Genomic DNA, 20539 nt, shown 5'->3' on the forward strand with positions numbered 1-20539 from the left:
AAGGACACACCTGGCTGGCAGGAAGGTGTGGTACCACAGGCCGCCTGAGGGAATCAGATGAGCAGTTGTCCATCACAGCTCTCAGTGAACACCATTTACGGCTGTGGAGTGAGGGTGATACAGGGAGAGATGGTGGACAGACCCAGGTGAAACTAGAGCACAGGGTCCTTCGTGTTGTACCAGGTGTGCCTCTATCCATCAAGCTACAAAGGATGAGGCACGGCAGAGCCCAGTGGTGGCAGAGTTGCCGAGGTCTGCTCGGCTCACAGCCTACAAATTCAACACCATGACCAAGGCCCATGAGTTCCACAATGTGTGCCCTTTGGGTCCTTTTACTACAGCCTGAGCTCAGATGGACAACAGAAAGCCTCCCGTTCTGTAGCAGAGCCTCTGACCCGTCTTCTGTGTTACCAAGTGTCCTGTCTTAGCATCTGTATGATGGAAAACTGTTTTGGGAAGTCCTGGCTCCACATCCTCGTTAACACCTCACAAGCCTGGACAGCCGTGGCTTTGCAACCAGCTGCCCTGAGCAGAGCAGACACACAGCAGTTAGCTATTGATAGCATGGCTATTTCTGCAGCAAAACTCACAAATCAGCAGTCACAAAAATGGCTTTGGGATCTGCTGTAGCAGGAAAATGCATCCCTGTGAGCTCCACTCCACACGTAAGAAGATTTTCCCCAGGCAGCCCCACTCTGGGCATTTGCACACTCTGCCCTCCACTATAGCAACACATCAGTCATACAAGGGAGAAATAGGCACCTCCTCTTTAAAAGACTGCCCGCCCTGGGAGTGTGAGAAATCTCTACGGAGTGTTACTAGTGACCCCAGCAAAGCCAAACTATTTTTACCACAGGAGATGTTAATCTAACATCATGGGAGGAAGAAAATGTGCTATGCTTGGCCCTCCTTTTTCTAGAATTATAACTCTAAACAAGTTCTGTAAATGGGGACACTCTCCTGTCCATCCTCCATGGGTCTCAGCAAACAGGCAGCAATGAAGGGATGTCAAGAGAAGGGGTTGCTATCAAGCAGGGCCAAGAAAATGCTGCTGGAAGCCAGTGCACACAGAAGAGCAGACAGCTACAAGGGCCTCACTCATAAGGAAGTGAGGATTCAATGGGGCCAGTGTACAGCCTGCTACACCCAGGGGCCAAGGGCAGCACCAGATCAAGAGCAGGGCTCTGGGTCAGAAGGCCAAAGTTTCAACCCAGGACCCACATTTACAAGTTGAGACACATGGACATCTTACGTTTTGTCTTTGTGCATGTCTGCCTCCTCACCTGTAATACGGGGATGGGAAGTTGATGTTAACTAAACATCTGAGTGCTTGGGACAGTGGCTGTCCTGTGTGACACAGTCATTAAGTACAAGTTGTTACTGCCACAGAGTTAGACTCAGCTCACCATTAATCTAAGCTGATCTAGGGCAACAGATAGCTTTTGCGGGCACAAATGGCATCAGCCTTCACTGGGAAGATGATGCTGGCAGCCTACTCAAAGTAAATAAGAGCTGAAATCTGCGGGGTGCCATGTTTTCATTCTTTCTTCACTTAGAAGCCTGGAACTGATACCACCCTGGAGAGGCCCTGGGGGAGTGAAATGCTTAAACGCTAGTGCTACCAGCAACAACGGAGTCAGAGGTTTACCACACAGGGACATGCAGCACAGAGCATATGGAACAGAGATAGACAGCACTTTAAGGTCCATGGCATCACCAAAGGCCTCGGTAAACAGATGCAGCAATGAAGAGAGATTTCCGGCAGGCGGTGAGCATCAGGTGGGTTGATATCCAAACTGTCTTGGAACACACAGTCCTCATGTTACCAATGAGAAGTGTGAACCAGGGTTCCCGGGTTAGTCTTCTTGGTGCCGGGCCGCAATGGAATCAGTCTCGACTGTCACATCGCTTGGACGGCAAACACTCAGGACACTGGCTATGCACACCTCTGGCTGTGTTGAGAAGACCTGCCCCTGATTTGGGCACCACCATCCCATAGGCTGAGGCCCCACTAGTGCCAGTATCTTTCCCACTGCTTCTCAGCCACAGTTATAAGACCGACTTGGCTCCACCACCCCTCCCTGATGTGACATACTGAAACCATGAGCCAAAATAAGCCTTCCCTCCCTGAGTTGCTTCTCTCGGTCCTTAGTCACATGCAACCCCCTTCCTGCCAAGCTGGGCTTCTGGTTAATGAATACCGAAGCTGCAAACAATCTTTCCCTTGAGTCCTAGTGAAAATAATTGTAGAATATGTCATCCCAAAGCCCTGCCTGGAGTGGAAGAGGAACACAGGTGACGGTGTGGCACGTCCCTGGGGCCCTGGTAGAAACAGGCAGATCACAGAGGAGGAATGTGAGGAAGGCAGGGAGGCTGGGGGCCCTTCCTGCTGCGCTGGCAAATGGCTGCTGGGACAAAGAGGGGAAAATTAACTTTCCTGAATGGCACAGAGTTATAGCCGCTGACATCTGTAGGAAGAAGGCTTGGCCAGCCCTGTGGAGGCAGGAGGGCTCCTGTGAAGGGTTCTTATTTTCTACTGTAAGAATTCTGTAGGTCATCAAAAGATCTGTAGGCAAATCTGTGACTGAAGCCCTTCAGGAGAGAGTTTCTTAAGCACCCAGTGGGCTAAAAACATCTGTACCATGACAATCGGTTCTCCGACCTCCAGCACAAGCACGTCACGTTTAAACAGCTCTGCAACAGACAGCAGTCAAGGGCAATGTCTGCCGTTCAAAAGGCTCTTAGGTGTTACGGACGGGCCACCAAGCTGCACTGGCTCTTTGGGCCCTGCACCGTTACTTTTCTAGCACTCACCCAGCATTCATGCCTGGCATGCCTTTAGGCTCGTGACAAGTATTAATTCATTTAACTCTTACAACCCAGCTTCCTCATGAGAAACATACGGTACAGACAAGGTCCAGGCATACTTGGGTTAAAGGGCTAGGTCAAAGTCATGCAGGTGGGTGAGTGGCTGGGGGGGAATTCAGGCCCAGGACGTCTGACTTCTTCTGCTCTTGACTTCCCCACTGCTCAGAGCATCCCCTAGGCAGAAGTCTGAGAAAAGAGAGGGTGGAACACAGTTTCCAACATGGCAGCTAGGCTTCTCCTCCATAAATGCTGAGACACCCTCCACCCTCTCTCCAAGGCCACTGCAGAACAAAGCCACACTAGAACTCTGTACATGCAAGACCAGGGTTTTGGAGACCTCTGTAGATTACTCTAGAGCAGTGGTTCTCACCCTTCCTGATGCTGCGACCCTTTGTACAGCTCCTCCTGTTGTGATGACCTCCAACCATACCTTTCTTTCATTGGCTACTTCATATCTGTAATTTTGTGAAAAGGTCGTTTGAGCCCCCAAAGGCGTTGCAAGCCACAGGCTGTAAACTGCTGGTCTAGGCGCATCCCACAGGTATGCAGGGTTGCAGTTCATTTCTATTCCAGTATCAAATTCAAGCTAAACGACAATGGGGCCACATAGCTGGTCTCAGAGCAGCCACGGAAAACCTACGATGGTAAACCAAGTGCTCCATGGCCTTGAATTCCAGCTGTCAGGAAGCTCTAGGGAGAGAGGAGAAGGCAGCATGGTGGGGCTGATGGCTTGGGAAAGGGTGACAGGATGTGCTGCATGGCTCTGTGGGGATGGCCAAGCCAGGCCATCAACCAGAGAAATGACAGAATGACTGAAAATCTGATTCTATTTCATCTTTCACACCGAGAAGAGGATACACGTGAGGAGAAGCAAACGGGACTGCGCACCGGGCAGCCACGTCCTGGCAGAACCTAACAAACCCAAGCCTCTCTTCTAGGTGCTGCCAACCCAACGCTTTCCTCTTCTGTCTCATTCTCCTGACATCCTGAAGTCCCTGGTGATCCCTCCACCCAGAGTAAGAGCAGGAGCCTGGCTGCCCATCAGGGCCCCGAGGACTCAAGCGCAGGCTCGTGGAGGTGAGTGCTGCCGGGAATGTGCGTCTGAACTCACCAGTCAGCTTCCAGGACACCATGATGGGACTCAGGGAAGAGGCACACTCAGACCCTCGCCACCCGGGTTAAAAACAAAAAACAAAAAAACCAAGAAATGCATGTATGCACAGGCCGCCTTTGTGGAGACTGCTTTCTTGCCTCTGGGACACAGGGCAGAAGGCTTTACATCTCTATTTCCAGTGGGTTGGTGCCCCAGACACCTGGCAGTAAAGGAGTGCATGTGGGAAGGAGACCACTGGCCCTGGCAAAGGCTCACCCAGAGGAAAGCTTCTCCAGGGAGGAGTGCAGACATGATCCCTGTGACCTCAGAGAACACCAGTCGGGATGACATGATGAGTAACCCACCCAGGGAAGCAGACTTTCAGGTTTAACACAGGGAAACACATGCGCACGGACCTGTCCAGCAATAAAATAACGGGCTGTTTCGGAAGTGACCAGGTCCCTACAGTAGGAGGTGACTAAGCAGAGGCCTGATAAATCATCGCGCACGAGAGAAGATGCCCTCAGGCATCCCACTGCGGACACTGTAATTCTATGGAGATAAGCATCTAGGCATGGTGCCTCACACCCGCAATCCCAGTGCTTGGGAGGCTGAGGCAGGAGAACTGCTGCAAGTCTAAGTGTCCATGCTCCCAGCCCCCCACACCCTCTGTCCCCCCCAGCCCCCACCCCACCCCCGGGCTATACAATGAGCTCCTGGCCAGCCTGTATTACAGAGCCAAGACTGCCCTCTCTCACAAAACAATGCTATCTGTCAATTCATCCTTCTTATTCTATGAAAAAAGAAAGGAAGTGGAGTGGGAAGGAATTTCCTTGAGTCACCCTACCTAAATCTACTTCCCCACTTCCTCCTCCAACGAAGTCACTCCCCAGGGAGGAGCATCAGATGCTCAGCCACAGGAAAGAGGCAGGGAAGCAAAGCACCAGCGGCTGCCATTGCAGAGACTGTGGCATGATGGCACCTCCTCCACAAGAAAACCCATGCTGGCTCCGAGCATGTACCCCAAACTTTGACACTAGGAACTAAGATTACAGAAAAGATGTCTCACTTTTGGAAAAAAAAGGGGGGGGCTGAATGGGGTTACTGAGAGGTTAAGAGGCAGATTCTAGAATTCAGACTAAGGCTTCTACTGACAACAAATGCTGTCACCTTGGAAGGATGAAGATGGGCAGATGAGTGGACAAACAAATGGGTGGATGGACAGGCAGATGAGTGGATGGATGGGTGGGTGGGTAAGCTGCAAGCAGAAATGACTGCAATACATCCATAATGGTAAGATGTTTTACTCCAAGCCATACTGCACATGTACCAATGCCCTCCTATAGACACTATGCATGGCCTACCTGGATATAGTACACACGCAAGCCCTCAATACTGAGATAGGTTCCTGATGTCCTAACTCCCAGGACTAAGTGAGACCAGCCATGCACAACACTGATTCCACACTGATCACAGCATCACCAGAGAGCAGAGCAAGCTGTGAGGAGAAACAATCAAATTGGTTTGTTGTAGAGACTTGGGAAGGCTGGAGCAGAAACCTGGCTCTCCCAAATGACCAAGCACAATGATCGAAGCCGTTACAGGAGGCTCAAACACCAGGGCAGAAGCTAGAATGCTATGATGCTCTAATGAAGATGCAGTACCCTTCCATGCAGATACACACCACAGAGCCCGGGAGGGGCTCCCTGCCCCGGGGTGCAAGGTAGCTGGCTATGAGGCTGCCAGGCTTCCCAAACCCAGTTTCCTCATTCAGGAAATACAGAGAAGAGCCTAGGAACACCCTCTACCCAGACCTTAGGGACAGAGGACAGGAACTAGGCCATGCTCAGTATCAATACTGAGCTGGCGGTGAAGTCTGGGACCCACATCCACATGCACGATGGGCATCCCCGGGCCCAGGGCTACACAGGTTTCGCCTCATCAGCGCGTGGGAGGGGAGGGTGATGAGAAGCAGAGGGCGTGTGATTGCTGTACCATCCAGCCTTTCTCTCCTCTGCCTTCTTATAGGTTCCTCTCCTCCCTTCTGCCCTCATCTTCAGACCTCAAGCACAACTGGAAGATGCTCATCTGCAGATTACGGCTAACACACACAGGCAAGCTCCAGTGTACGGAGAGGCTGGTGACTTACTCTTTATTTTCTTCCAGAATTATGTTCCTGGGAAGAAATTTTGCCTTGTTTGGTGCTTTGTTATTAGTTAAGTCTGAAGTTACTTAGAAAAACATCTAATGGGGGTTTAAAAATTTATCAATAAGAATCAGTAACTATTTCAGGGAATGGAAGAAAACATGTGAAGACCGTACAAGTCAGAGTGGATGAGCCAGGTACCATCAGCGCCAGTGTCTGAGAACAGCTAACGGAGGTGCCCAAGAGCTCAGGCCTAGGGTGGCAGTGAGAGCCAGCTTTCTACCAGCCCACCTGGTAGTGGCCAGCTCCATTTGGCACACCAGTGTGCTCTGTTTGGCTAGGAGACTGCTTGCTTAACTGTTAATATTTAAACACCCCCAACAGAGGCTTCTAATCTCCTTGAAAGGAAAATCACATACGACAACACTTGGCTAATATTCATGTTAAAACCAAACAACAACAACAACAACACCCCAAACAACACCTAAACCAAATAATTCAGAAACTCCTTCAACAAACAGCTCATAGGGTTTTCATTCAATTTCTTTCCTCCCCTTCTCCTTCACCCTCCTTTTTTCTCTTCTTTTCTTTTTAAATCTTCAAGAACTTGTATTACTTCTTCGAGGTATTTTCTGAAACTACACTGTTCCAGGCTGTATCCTGAGTTCTGAGTCATAGAAGGCCCTTCTGCCCCTTACAGTCACCATATTATCACTAAAAAAAAAAAAAAAAATCCTGGGCATTAATCAGATGTTCTCTCATATTCTAACGACAAGCAATAGTCCATGCCATCTGATCTTTGGTATGGGACAAATGTGGACAAGGGGCAGGGGACCTTGCAGCCTGGTCTGGATAGGTGGCCGGAAGGGACCTGCACTCCACAGCGAGGCACAAGAGGTCCATGTGCTCCGTGCCTCCACAAAGCTCCCTGGGTTCTGGCCAGCAAAGGCAGATCAAACAGCTGTTTCCAGCCTTGTCAGTGTCCTTTGGACCAATAAGGCTTGAGGATTCTACCTATCGTTTGCTCACTGTATGATGCTTAACCTTGGACAACAGCCAAAAGAACCAAGGAGTGTCTGCAGTGGTAGCTGGAGGCAGGGTCACACTCTAGCGCTCCCAAACCCTATGACATCTTGGCAGGAAAAACAGTTCAAAGAAATGTGAGTGTCCCTCCTCTACTCTGGTTATTCCTTCTAAAGAGTAAGGTTCACTTTTATACTCCCTCCTGGCCTCGACAGTATCTTCTCATTCTCTGAGGCTGGTCAAATAGTGAGCTGCAATTACACTATGGTCAGCCGGAGTAGAGTGCTGCAGTTGTATTGCTGCGGTTGGCTTGGGCCAGTGGAGACAGGGTAGTTTTGGCAGCAGACACTGGGCTCCACTCTATTACAGGACGCAGTCGTTATTTTCACCAGGCCAAGGGGACTTGAGTGGAGCCAGAGAAGCAGTCGCACGCTGGGCACCTTTCTCCATGTGACTCACATTAACGAGGTCCCATGAGCGTCTCTGTGACTTTCCATTTATGAGAATCCATCGGGATGGGCCAACCTCATAATGAGAGCTGACATGAGACATCTCACTTGCTGGCCTTCTCTGTGTCTCTCCACATTGTCTGTGTCAAGATGCTCACATGACTGCAAAACTTCCTGGCTAACACTGTCCCCTAGGCATGTGGCCTTTCTTTCTAACAGCCGTCCACTCCACCCAACTCCCATGCCTTAACATTGGTAAACTAGGACATTAAAAGGTCAGTAACAGGTGTATTTCTAGGCCCTTGTCTTTGTGTTTGTCTTTAAGAAATAAGCTGAGATTGAGCCAGTCGTTTCTGGTAGAATTCTGAGTGAAAGAGTGGGGACCTGCTGTCTTCTTTCAGAGTGATCTTTTGAAAGAAACCTGGGTCGCAACTGGCCTGGATGCAGTGCTATGGGAATGACTTTAAACAAGGTCAGGGGCTAGAACTGCCTTGCAAGGGGTTGGAAGTCTGTTGTGTGTATTATGAGGTTATTTTTGTCACTGTGGAAGAGGAGTTCTGGAAGGAAAAAGTGGTGTGCAAGAGGACCCAGGTGAGAGCTGTTGTTGATGTGGTTGTCTCCTGTGTGGTGGCAGAGACCTCCCAGTAGGCTGGGAGCATCCAGATACAATCCAAAGACAGAGGACCTGGCAGGTGTGACATCTACATGTGCTGCTGGGGAGCGCAGGCAGAAAGTAGGAGGGGCTTGCTGTGTCTGAAAACACAGCTCTTCAGCTCCTCTCCAACAGGTTTCCAGGGCTGGGGCACTACTGAATCCTAAAACAAGATTTACCACCTCTCAGGTCAGTGATTTTCAACCTTTCTAATGCTGTGGCCCTTTAATGCAGTTCCTCATGTTGTGGTGACCTCAACCATAAAATGATTTCATTGCTATTTCATAACTATAATTTTGTTACTGTTAAGAATCTTAATGTGGGACCAGGTGTGGTGGCGCACGCCTTTAATCCCAGCATTTGGGAGGCAGAGGCAGGTGGATCGCTGTGAGTTTGAGGCCAGCCTGGTCTACAAAGTAAGTCCAGGATAGCCAAGGCTACACAGAGGAAACCCTGTCTTGAAAAACCAAACCAAACCAAACCAAACTAAACCAAACAAACAAATAATCTTAATGTGGGCTGGAGAGATGGCTCAGTGGTTAAGAGTACTGGCTGTTCTTCCAGAGGTCCTGAGTTCAATTCCTAGCAACCACATGGTAACTCATAACCACCTATAATGAGATCAGGTGCCCTCTTCTGGCCTGTAGGTGTACATGCAAGCAAAACATTATCTACACAATAAATCTTAAAATAAAAAAAGAGAATCTGACATGCAGGATATCTAATATGGGAAGTTCAAAGGAGTCGTGGCCCACAGGATGAGAAGCAGTGTCTTAAGTGATGAGCACCTCCTAAAAGCAAGACTGAGAGGATAGATGAGGGGGCAGGTCATGTGCTGCATCCCTGCTGTGCAGGTAAGTTCCAGCCACACAGGAGACGTGTGCTGAATAAGCGAGGGACAGGTGTCTAGTCAGAGGATGTCACCTGAGCAGTGGACAGCTGGCCATTATGTGGTTCTCTGGCTCCACCATGGTCTTCTTATAGAAACAACTTTCTCTGTGTGTATGTGCCACAGGAGCAGGGGCTGTTAGGAATTCTGAAGTTTTCACGTTTATATTGTAGGAAGGTTGGGGCAGATAACGTGTAAGAAAAAGCAAGTGTCTGTTTCTTAGATATGATTTGTCCGTAAGGGTTCATAGGCTAGCTGCTTTGTCCCCATGTCATCTTATGAGAGGTAGTGGGCACTTAAGAGGTAAGACCGACCTCAAGGGATGTCATCAAGGTCATCGAGGGCCACCCTTCCAAGGAGTTAGGGTTTCTCATGGGACTCTGCTTAATTCTCATGAGATTGTTGATACAGAAAGAAAAGACGTGGATCCTCCCCCTGTGGCTTTCTCTTTTGAGATGTTACCCCTACACACACACACACACACACACACACACACACACACACACACACACACACCCCCTACACACCTACCTTCCACTGCGATGCTGTCGTCCACAATGCCCTCACTAGGTCTCCGCCATCCCAGTAATGGTGCCATACAGTTAAGTTTCCAGAACCATGAGCTAAATAAGCTTTATAATGTTAGCCCAGCCTCAGGTACCTCACTAATGCCATGAAAAAATGGACGGAAGCAAATGCCAGCACCATGCCAGAACCGCTGTTCAGAGATCCACCTGCATGAGCCACAAAGACGTTCTGCCATAGGGACTGTGAACTTTGCTAAGTGGCCCTCGATTTTATAGTCTGACACCAAATGCAAAGAATTGAAGGCACTTTCTTCTGAAAGGTCTCTCTTCCCCCCTCCCTCTCTCTGGTGGTTGTATCTGCTAGAAATGCACACACAGGGCTGGGCTCTGAGCCCAAGTAAAAAACTCACTTGGTCCCTGTCCTCCAGAGCAAGGACAAGAGGCATGGTCTGAGCTCCAGAAGCAAGCAAGGTAGCCCGCTCATCTGCCACAGGGAAACAGCGTGCACATAAAGAAGGTGCAACCGTTTCCTGGACTTCTAGGGCACCCACAGGAAGCCACGCCACATGGCCATGTTTGTAAACTTCAAGTATGGCTTTGCAGAGCAGCCTCAGGATTGTCGTTCTCTTTGATCAGTCACCCCAGTCGCACAGAGCACACAGAGAGCTCAGCAGGGGTTCAGTTCCTGGCAGACTCGCAGAGAAAGGTCCCAGGAGGGAAGGGCAGCATTCTACCAAGATGATCAGGCCCCTAGCTTCCAGACGAAGAAAGTCATGGTTGGTCTGACTCAACCAAACTAACAGGCACCAGGGAGGAAAGCATCCTTTGTCTGAACCCCAACATTCCCTGACCCTGCAGCACTGCCCAGAGGTGCTCACTCTACCTGTACCCCAACATTCCCTGACCCTGCAGCACTGCCCAGAGGTGCTCACTCTACCTGTACCCCAACATTCCCTGACCCTGCAGCACTGCCCAGAGGTGCTCACTCCATCTGTACCCCAACATTCCCTGACCTTGCAGCACTGCCCAGAGAGCAGTCTGGTGTTTGTGGAGGGGAAATTGTGAAAAAGCCACCCGTCCCATGCATGGTGGGGAACACTTCTCCTCACCCTCCTGCAATCCTGAGACATTTCACTGCTCACAATGGAGGGGAAGCCACTATAAAAATGACTTGCTGTGTGCCCTTTGAAGTACAGTAACTGTGGGACCAGGGACTATAAAACTCACACAGCTGGGGGACTGGAGCCTATTCCTGCTCAGTGAATTTCCAGACCCAAGTGTGCTTTCCTAACCAGTCACGTTGCACCCAGAGCTACAGCGTTGTTATTCACTTCTTTCTGCTCAGGGACGCTATCAGATTCCACTTATAACAAGTAACTTGTCCATGTCACATTGGGACACTTGGGGAGGCCTGTGCGCACCAGCTGTTAGAGGAAAGGCTCTGCAGGCAGTAGACAGGACTGACGGCTGGGCTGTGGGTCCGCCATAAACTGTGTTGCCCGTGTCTAAGGAGCAGGGGCATGTCCGCTCAGAGAAGCCCAGCTTCACCTGTTCTTGTGCAGGCATCATTAACTGGACTCTACTTTTCTTCTCACCTTCTCCTTCCCTCACCCACCCCCCGCCTCCCTGCCTGGCCCCCAGCCAGATAAATACTTGCGAAGTTGGGGACAACTAGCAAGGTACCGACACACACAGACACATTCGCCATAGGCCTCGTCTGCCACCAGCCAAACCATTCTCAGGCCCAGCAAGTGCTGAAAGCACAGACTGTAACAAGTGACCCTGCATGCAGAACAGTGTGGGATGCTCATTGCTGCCTGAGTCTTTAGTGACACGTAGTAGTGGTTGATGGCAGAAGGTCAATCTTGACTGAGTGGCGTTTTTAAGACTCTGCTAGTAGCAGGTTCTCATGAGCATCAGTGCACATAACGATAAAGATTCAGAAAGTAAGGGAACCTTAATATGAATTACCACCTTTCAGCTGTTTCTTTTGGGAAAGCCAGATAATTAAAGTGATTTAAGAACAAGCATTATAAAAGCCCGGTTCTACAGAAAGTAAATTTCTGGCCAAGATTGTCTGTAACAGATGCGATGATATTTTCTCGTATTATAAATGAGAAGATCAACCCTGTCTTGCAGATGCTGCTGATGTAACAGTGCTGATAACCAGCTCGTCTAAGTGTCCTAGGGTCAGGGTCTGCACAGCAGGGAGCTCACTGCAGACAATGGCAGAAAGACAAGTAGGGTGGAGGAGCTGTGAGCATCAAACTCAATGGAAAGTCCCATAGCTCCTCTGCTCCTGTTCCCCCACCACCACCCCCCCGTTCCTGTCTTAAGGGGTGCCAAGGCCTCAGGTATGTGACAACTAAAACTAGAACCCAGGACTTGTACAGTTAATGTTTTCTGTCGCCTGCCTTAGGAGCGGTCTTCTGTAGTCAACATGGCAGGTTTGCCTTATCCACCCTGTACCCTCACACAAGCAGGAGACTGGTCAGCATTACGTAAGAGAACAAGCCACAGGCCCCAGGAGTTATCAGCTCATTTGAGGCTTTGCAGGAATTTCCTGTTATGTGATCTTGCAAAGAGCCACCACTAAATCCAGCCTGTCTTTCCCCTGCTTCATGCTCTGAGTCACTAGATGCCAGGGCCAGCGCTCTCCGATGACTTCTAGCTCCTCCAGGATTTCCGCAGGGAGCCAGCACAGGGGGCAAGAGAACAAAGGGCCCCAGGAGCCCAGGGAAGAAGAATTCTAGGTCTTCCTGAGCACACTCCCTCAGCTGGCTTTGGGGGAGGCTGCCAGGCTAACTGTCAGAGTTGGGAGGAGGGGCGAGTCAACAGCATGGAACACTAGAACTCAGCGATGAGCCTAGTTTTGAACCAAAACCTACTTCTTCTAGTCTCACCTCGTCCTTACTCTTTAAAGAAAATGTATGTGGAACACGAGCACAGCCACTGCAGGGGACCAGGCATGTAACACACCACCCCCTCTCCCTCTCTCAAGACCGTGCTGGCTTCAGAGAACAGCCCGTTGGTTTTCTCTGTGGTTTTTAGCACTGTGCTTGCCTCATAAAGAGCGCCGTTTGTTCTGCCTATCATCATATGCAGCTACCATGTTTTGTTTTTTTTTAACTCAACTGGGTAGATACATATTATTTAACCATTCTGCTGCCAGGAACATTTAAGCAATGCAGAGAACATTCTTGGGCATGCCTCCTGGCTTCAGGCAGGAACGTCTCTGTGACATACACTTGCCAAGGAAGCACTGCCTTGGGAAGAAAGTGCCCGTTTACCCTGACCAGTGCACACTCACCTGTGTTCCAAGCTGCTGCTGCGCCCTCTGCGCCACTGTCCACCCACTCCCTTAGATGTGATAGTGCCATGGTGACATGAGGCCTAGAAAACCCAGCTCACTAGCCTGGAGGGGAAACCCTGACACTGCTGCCTAGGAGTTTAACCCTTTGAGCTTAACCAAAGCAGACAACCTAGACAACTGGGCTGTCTGCAGGAAAAAGTCCCAGAATCCTCCATTCTAAGGAGGCAGCCTCTCCAGCTCTGCCAGTGACATCACCTGTCAGCCCTAAGTGCCAATATGCTTCCAGGAAGCAAGTGTGGAAAGATCGCAAGCTTCTGAGCATCCAAGTGGCCATGAGTGGCAGAAGAGAGGACAGGATGGGAGGGGCCCTCGGCTACCTCCAACAGCCGGAACCTACCTGTACACAGGCTGCATCTCTCTGGCTATGCCAATAACAGCACCTGGCAGGAAGTTGTCAAACTCCTCAAACAGCTCCCGGATGTTGGTCTTATACTTCAGGTCAAGGTCCAGCTGAATGATCCGCAGGATCTCTGGAGGAGTAAATTTTAAAAAAGGGCAGTAAGACTAGGTATGGCACCATTCCTCTGTCATCCAGCTCCTCCGGAGGCCGAGGTGGGGAGACTATGATTTACAACAGTCAGGACTGCATACTGACTCTCAAAAATAAAAATGTCACCCTGGGAGGCTTGGCACCCGAGAGGGACGAAGAGAACACAGAAGGCCACCAGCTTGTGTTGTAGTTGTTGGATGACACAAAATCACTTTCAGCAACCATCAGGCCTCTCTAACTGCAGAATCCAGTCTGCTCAAATCCAAGGGCCCTTGTCCAGCCTGGGGTCCAGGTGCAGCAGATCTCCCTGTTAGCTGCAGAACCCATTCAGTTCAAATCCAAGGGCCCATATGCCTGTTTAGCCTGCTGGAGTGTTTCACTCCCAAGGGCCTGTCCTGGACGGCACACAACATGGATGCCTCATGGAAAGCTACAGTATCTAGGTGTTTCCATTTGGGGCATGAGTGTCAAAGGCTGACAGAAGACAGGGATAAAAGACCTATCTCATTGGATGCACATGGCCTGCCAACCTCTGGAAGACTTCTTGGAAGAGGGGGATTTGGGCTGGGCCCTGAGTGTGGACAGGAATGAGTGGTGAAAAACATCCACGGCACTGTAGCACATTGGGGCACCACCCCCCTTGCTTTCAGCCATCCTTCCTTGACTGCTCAGCCGAGGACATCACAGCTCTCTGGAGACGGTTGTCCCTAGAAGCCCTCTGAGGCCAGGGACCAGAGCGTAGGCATCTTGGCCTCTATCAGTGGTGCAGAATTTGCATTTGGCAAACACTTGAGTGTTCAAGGAAGCAACTGACATTAGTTTATGAGGAAATCACAGCGTACGATGCATGAAAAAGTGATTCATTTGTTCCTTGTCCCATTTTCCTTTGTGCTGCAGAAACAAAGCCTTAATTGACATTCTATGTGACTTTTCTACAACAAAAAAAGAGCCAAAGTTACAACAGATGAGAACCCAGCTGCTCAACACAGAGCAGGGTGCCAGAGTAGCAGGCTGCTGTGCCCTCCAGGGCTGCCCAGGCAAGTGAGGACCCCATGGTGCCAGCAGCACACTGCGACCTCCACAAAAGGAGTAAGGTGGCTGATTTCCTCCTGCATTCATTAAGGATGACAAAAGCAAAGTCCAGAAGTCAGGGCTGGCTGCTGCTAAACCAAGAGTCTGTGAGTCTAGGGGTGGAGAGCAAACGCACAGGGGTCCTGCTGCTCTAGACGGGCTAGACGCTGACAACGGCCATAAGTAAAGACAATGTTTGCCAGGAAACAAGTCACAAGGTAAAACTTACAGCCCCAAGTCCTTGTGTCGAGCTATCGGCTGGCCATCTGGGCCTGGGAAAACCGCATTACACAAACATTTCTCCTCGTTCTTTTGGTCCACTGCCTATGGCATGAACATCCACACCCAGGTCTCAGCCTTTACATACAGCAAAGCAGAACCCTAGAGAGACAGCGACAGGACACACCACCACCTCTCATGGTAAAACCATGTCACCCCGATTCTGTGAATAAGGAAGATAGGGACTAGGGCATTTGGGCATGGATGCTGGCAGGGCTGTGAAGGTAAGGAAGGCCTCATCTTCATGGTTCACCTACCCACTAATGGGAAGGGCCACCCCCCATTTTTACACGAAGAAATACTGACTTAGAAAGATTAAGAAACAAGGGGCTAGGGCTGGAGAGATGGCTCAGATGTTAAAGGCTAGGCTCTCAATAAAAAATAAGGGCCTGGAGAGATGGCTCAGTGGTTAAGAGCACAGGCTGCTCTTAACAGAAAACCCAGGTTCCATTCCCAGCACCCATATGACAGCCAATTCCAGGGGATCTGACTTTCTGGCCTCTGTGGGCACTACACTCATGCTGGCAAAATAACTCATACACATAAGATAAAAATAAAATTTAAAAAGTACATAAAATAGACAATCCAGGAATAGTGCACACCCCTATAATCCAGCACTGGAAAGGTGGGGGCAAGAGGATCAGGAGCTCACAGCTAGCCTCAGTTACATAGCAAGTTTGAGGCCAGCCTGGGCTACATGACATCTCCTCTAAGAAATAAAACAAAAGGCTAAAAAATAGGAGGACATAGAAGAAATCAGTGGGGGAGCAGGAGTGGAACGCTGACTTGACTCAGAAGCCCAGTACACCACACACTTCCATCACGTTTCTCCTTCCGCCCAGGCTCAAGTGTAGAGTCTCGCTCCCCTGCTGACTCCCCAGGAGCACACAGAAGGGCCGAAGACACCGTGAAACAAAAGCAATCCTAGGACCACCACCTGGCCAAATGCAGATGTCAAAGGAAAGACAATAAAGAAATGACGGTAACGTCACTTTCGATGACTCGAAGGCACTCCTTCCTGATGCCGAAGCCTTTAGTGCGCCTGTGCACAGGGAAGCCCGCGCTGTGCCGTGTGCGTCCTCTGGGTGTTGGGGCAACACAGCCCTAGTTCTGCAGCAGCTCTGGGTAGACCCTGGTGGGCAACCATGGCCTCATTTGTTCTGCTTTGCTGACATCTCCAGGCAGCCATCACTGCGTCACATAGACAGCACATTCCTGGAGGGCAGGCGGGCTGAGACGGCAGAGCAGACGCGGATGCTTCTTTGCTCCGAGGCTGTACTAACCTTCTCTGTCCAACTTCAGTATTTATGTCACTCAGGGAGCACTGGAGAGATTTCCCGAGGAGCCCCTTCCCCGTCACTGGCAGACTTCCTGCCTTAATGAGCCCTTCCATGACCTGTGTGCTTTCCCTGCCCACAACACAGGAATCTGAGATGCCTGAGCACTACTTGGAACTCATTCCCAAACACCCCTCAGAGACGCAGCGTTACCGTTGTCAGCATCCACTCAAGGGAGATGACTGGCTGAAAGGGAAGCAGGTGCAGCTCAGCATCAGACCTTCACGCAGGTGCAGAACAGCAGGCGCATGCTGGGCAAAGGACACACCCATCTATGTCTTCAGGGGCATCCACGGCCTGCACTGTCACACGGACACCTGACCAAAGACCATCCTTTTATAAAAGAGGAAACAAGATGGCAAGGCGTAAATGTCATGGCTGAAAAGAGGTCGGTGCTTAGGAGGGGTGCTGCAGACTTTAAAGGACCTGCTTCCCGGACCCTGGTCTCGGCAGAGTTGTCTCTCTGTGGAACTACATCTGGTGACTGAATAGGAAACGCGGGAAGACACTGCGAGGAAAAAATGTTTCTTTGTGGGGACAACCACCATGACAACCTCAGGGAGATACTGGTGGGGGATGGTGGCAGGACCACACAAAACTAAGGACTGAATTAGATGATGGTCCCCAATGCAAAGGATAAATGGAAGCCGTGATGCATAGGGAAGAGCTCTGGGGAGAAAAGCTGATGGGAAGTCTTAAAAGGAAGGGTGTCGTTCATCATCCCCACCCAAATTCTGTGAAAAGACAACAAGGAGGGGAGAGCTGACTAACCTGAGATGGCAGCTGGTAAAGGAAGACTCTAACAACTGAGGCCAACATCCCCACTTTACAGATCAGAAAAGCAAACGCCACTGGAGACAGGGGATGTGTCAGGACACTCGAACAAGCTAAGAAGCAAAGCTGATCCCAGAATTCAAATCCCTACCTTCTTAATTGATGTTTTGGGTATCCAAACTCATCCATACTCTCCTAATGTGGGCCATAACATCCCAGAGAGAAAAACAAAAGTGTCACGGTGTATCCCCACCATCTACAACGATGCAAATCTGAAGATGAGTAAGGAATCCAAGGAGAGAAATAAGATCCTCATGCTCCACACGGCTCCAGCCGGCACTCAGGGAAGGGCTCCCCATCCTCCAAATCCTGAGCATCCGAGGAACTAAGAGTCTTTATATCCTTAGCAATACATACCTGGGATGTGGTAAACTCTAAGTGCAGATGCTGCACAGAGCATTCTGGACCCAAGGATGGAGACACCATCTCATTGCCTGGCGTGGGACCCTTGGCAGCCAGTAGAAGGTCACTTTCTGACCAGGACTGTGGTGGTTTGAATAAAAATGGCTCCCACTGGCCCATAGGGAGTGGCACTATTGGGACCTGTGGCCTGGTTGGAGGAAGTGTGTCCCTGGGGTGGGCTATATGGTTTCAGGTGCTTGAGTCAGGCCCATGGTCCCTCTCTCTTCCTGCTGCCTGCCAATCCAGATGTAGAACTCTCGGCTCCTTCTCCAGCACCATGTCTGCCTGTGTGCTGCCATGCTTCCCACCATGATGATAATGAACTGAACCTCTGAACTAAAGCCAGCCCCAATTAAATGCTTTCCTTATAAGAGTTGCCATGACAAGAAGAACACTATGACAGGTGGATCTGGGCCCAGGGGTTCTGCTCAAACTATGGCACCAGCCAAGGACAATACATGCAGTAACCTTCGAACCCCTACCCAGATCTAGCCAATGGACAGGACATTTTCCACAGTTGAGTGGAGAGTGGGGCCTGACTTTCACACGCACTCTGGTGCTCCATATTTGACCATGTCCCCTGGATGGGGAGGCCTGGTGGCACTCAGAGGAAGGATAGCAGGCTACCAAGAAGAGACTTGATACCCTATGAGCATATACAGGGGGAGGAGGTCCTTCTCAGTCACAGTCATAGGGGAGGGGAGTAGGGGGAAAGTGGGAGGGAGGGAGGAACAGGAGGATACAAGAGATGGGATAACAACTGAGATGTAATATGAACAAATTAATAAAATATTTAAAAAATAAAGAGTTGCCATGGTCATGGTGTCTCTTTATAACAATAGAAACACTAAGACAGTGGCCAACTCTCCCTTTGCCCCCCACCCCCCAGCCCTTTGCTGCAGTCACACCTACTTATCCCTGGGTAAGTTCCTGTTTCTGTATCCAGTGAGCTGAGCCTTGCCGGCAGACTCCATGCTCACATGCCTGCCCGTGGTTTGGAGCCACACAGGCCCCAAGTACTAGTGTGGGCCTGAGGTATCTCCTCCTGTGAAAGGATGCTCTCCTGTACACACTGCAATGTTCTCTGTGGGCCCCAGCATCCAAGGAGCACACGTATGCTCAGAGTTGTCCCTGAGGGAGCTGCCACCAGCTGATTGGCCTCCTGGGGCAAGAATAGCGCCTGTAGGACCATCTAGCGTTCCCACTGCGGGGTGGCAGTTAGGGTGACAGACAGTGGCTTCTATGGTGGACAAGAGTCTTGCAAGTCACTGAAGGACCCACAGTGAGAAGTGGTGAAGAAGCCAGGTGTGCTCTCTCCTCCCCTCCCCTCCCCTCCCTCCTTCCCTCCCTCTCTCTCTCTCTGGAGAATGTCCTGCCCATTGGCTAGATCTGGGTAGGGGTTTGAAGGTTACTACACGTATTGTGAGCTCCTATGTGGGTGCTGGGATTTGAACCCGGGTTGTGAAGAGCAGTCAGTGTCCTTTACTGATGAGCCATCCCTCCAGCCCTATCTTCACTCTTGAGTCCAGTTTCAAGGCAGCTCTAACTAGAACTTGGCTCTACTCTGCTTGGAAATGAAGGGCAGATGGAACACACTGGCTACAGATGTGGCTTTCTAGACCTCTGTGACCTCATCGCTACCATCGAGGCTATCCCAGCAGCCCTCCTCTGGACTGCCTCTCGACTGTGGAAGCCAATACCTGCTGTTCAAGGCCAAGCCAAGCAAGGTGGGACTGTGCCACAGAAGGCCACAGTCGTGACATCCAGACTGGCTGGGACAGTCCCAGCTCAACATTCCCCTGTGGAAACAGGCTCAGAGCAGGTCATCATCAGCTTCCAATTAAGCCAGCCACAAGCATGTCATCTGACTGGGGATGGAATTACAAGCTAGGCTGAATACTTAAAGGAACCCCAAAACAAACAAGAGAAAAAAGTCCCAGAAGGGGAAAAATATGAAAAAGTTCACTCCTTTCCTTCCCCCTCCCTTCCCTTGTCTTCAGAAACAATTCCTGGCAGACTCACGCTAGCACACACAAAACAATGGGTCAGGAAGGGATGAGGAGAGTGGTGTAGGTTAGCGCGACCAGCGTGGTGGGAGATACCACGAGAGCAGAGACAGGCCTTCCCCGAGGAACATGTTAACAGGTAAACATCTTCCCCTCTGTTTGGAATCTGCTTCATAGATGTAAGCGTTTATAGCATGGGGGAGCTCTTAGCCCCAGCTGGCTTCCTAGCGGCCGCTGAGTGTCTGCACGAAGGGAAATGAGGTCCAGCTATGTGGCTCTAGAGTTTGATGGCCCTGGAAGCAGATGCCTGGAGAGCGGCTTGTGTCCCGTCCCCCCAATATTGCACGACTTTGCCACCTGCCTTTATCAACCTGCTGCTTTTTGATTGCCGTGGGCAGAACCTCTGACCTACAGGAGCCAGAGATGTTTCCCACCCATGAGAGGTCTTGAACCCAGAGGGGATGTTTTAGGGATGGTGTCTTGCCAGCCTGGCTTCTCCCTTTGGGGGCGCTGTCCAAGCATGAGATGGCTGTGTCCCTAAGAGGACTTATGGGTGGAGCCAGCCATGCCGGGTTTTCACATCCAGCAGGAAACTTGGGACCTTCCCAACTGGCTCTGACCCCGACTCTCAGAGAGCCCTTCATGATCCCCTCTGCAATGGAAGCTTCAGCTGCAGGCCAGCTGGCCAGCCACGGGAATAAACTCTGAAGAAACACAGTAGAATATGCAGCAGCCCAGGGCCTGGGGCACAGATTCCTGGGGCTCCTCCAGCTTGGTCAGACACGCACTTCCTCTCTGAAGCAGGGAGAAGGGTCTAGTGGCAGGCCCATGCTGGAGTCCCCACCTTTACTGACTCCCTGGCATTTCTGCAGAGGGTATTTTTACCTCCCACTTCCAAAGGTGGAAGCGCAGCTCAGTGAGCTCTGTTGACTGACTTAGGACAGCCCAGCAAGGAGGCGACTGCACAGGCATCTCCCTGGCCTCTGAGAAAGGCCTCCATTTAGACTCTATTGTTTAAACAAGCAAAGCTTCCACAGAAGGGTGGGCAGGGGACACCTCCAAGTGACTGAGACATCTATAGGTAGATAGGGTCTCCACTT

General features: G+C 50.6%; 1 protein-coding gene across 1 annotated transcript in view; it reads right to left on the bottom strand.

The window, feature by feature from the left end:
- Xxylt1 (xyloside xylosyltransferase 1) overlaps positions 1–20539 on the bottom strand; it is a 133230-nt gene that overhangs the window by 39034 nt on the left and 73657 nt on the right. The window contains exon 3 of the mRNA XM_051150823.1: positions 13358–13490. Within this exon, the coding sequence (XP_051006780.1) occupies positions 13358–13490 (133 nt within the window). The remainder of the gene's footprint in view (positions 1–13357; positions 13491–20539) is intronic.

Source organism: Acomys russatus, chromosome 8 (genome assembly GCF_903995435.1).
Source record: "Acomys russatus chromosome 8, mAcoRus1.1, whole genome shotgun sequence".
NCBI classification, from domain to species: Eukaryota; Metazoa; Chordata; class Mammalia; order Rodentia; family Muridae; genus Acomys; species Acomys russatus.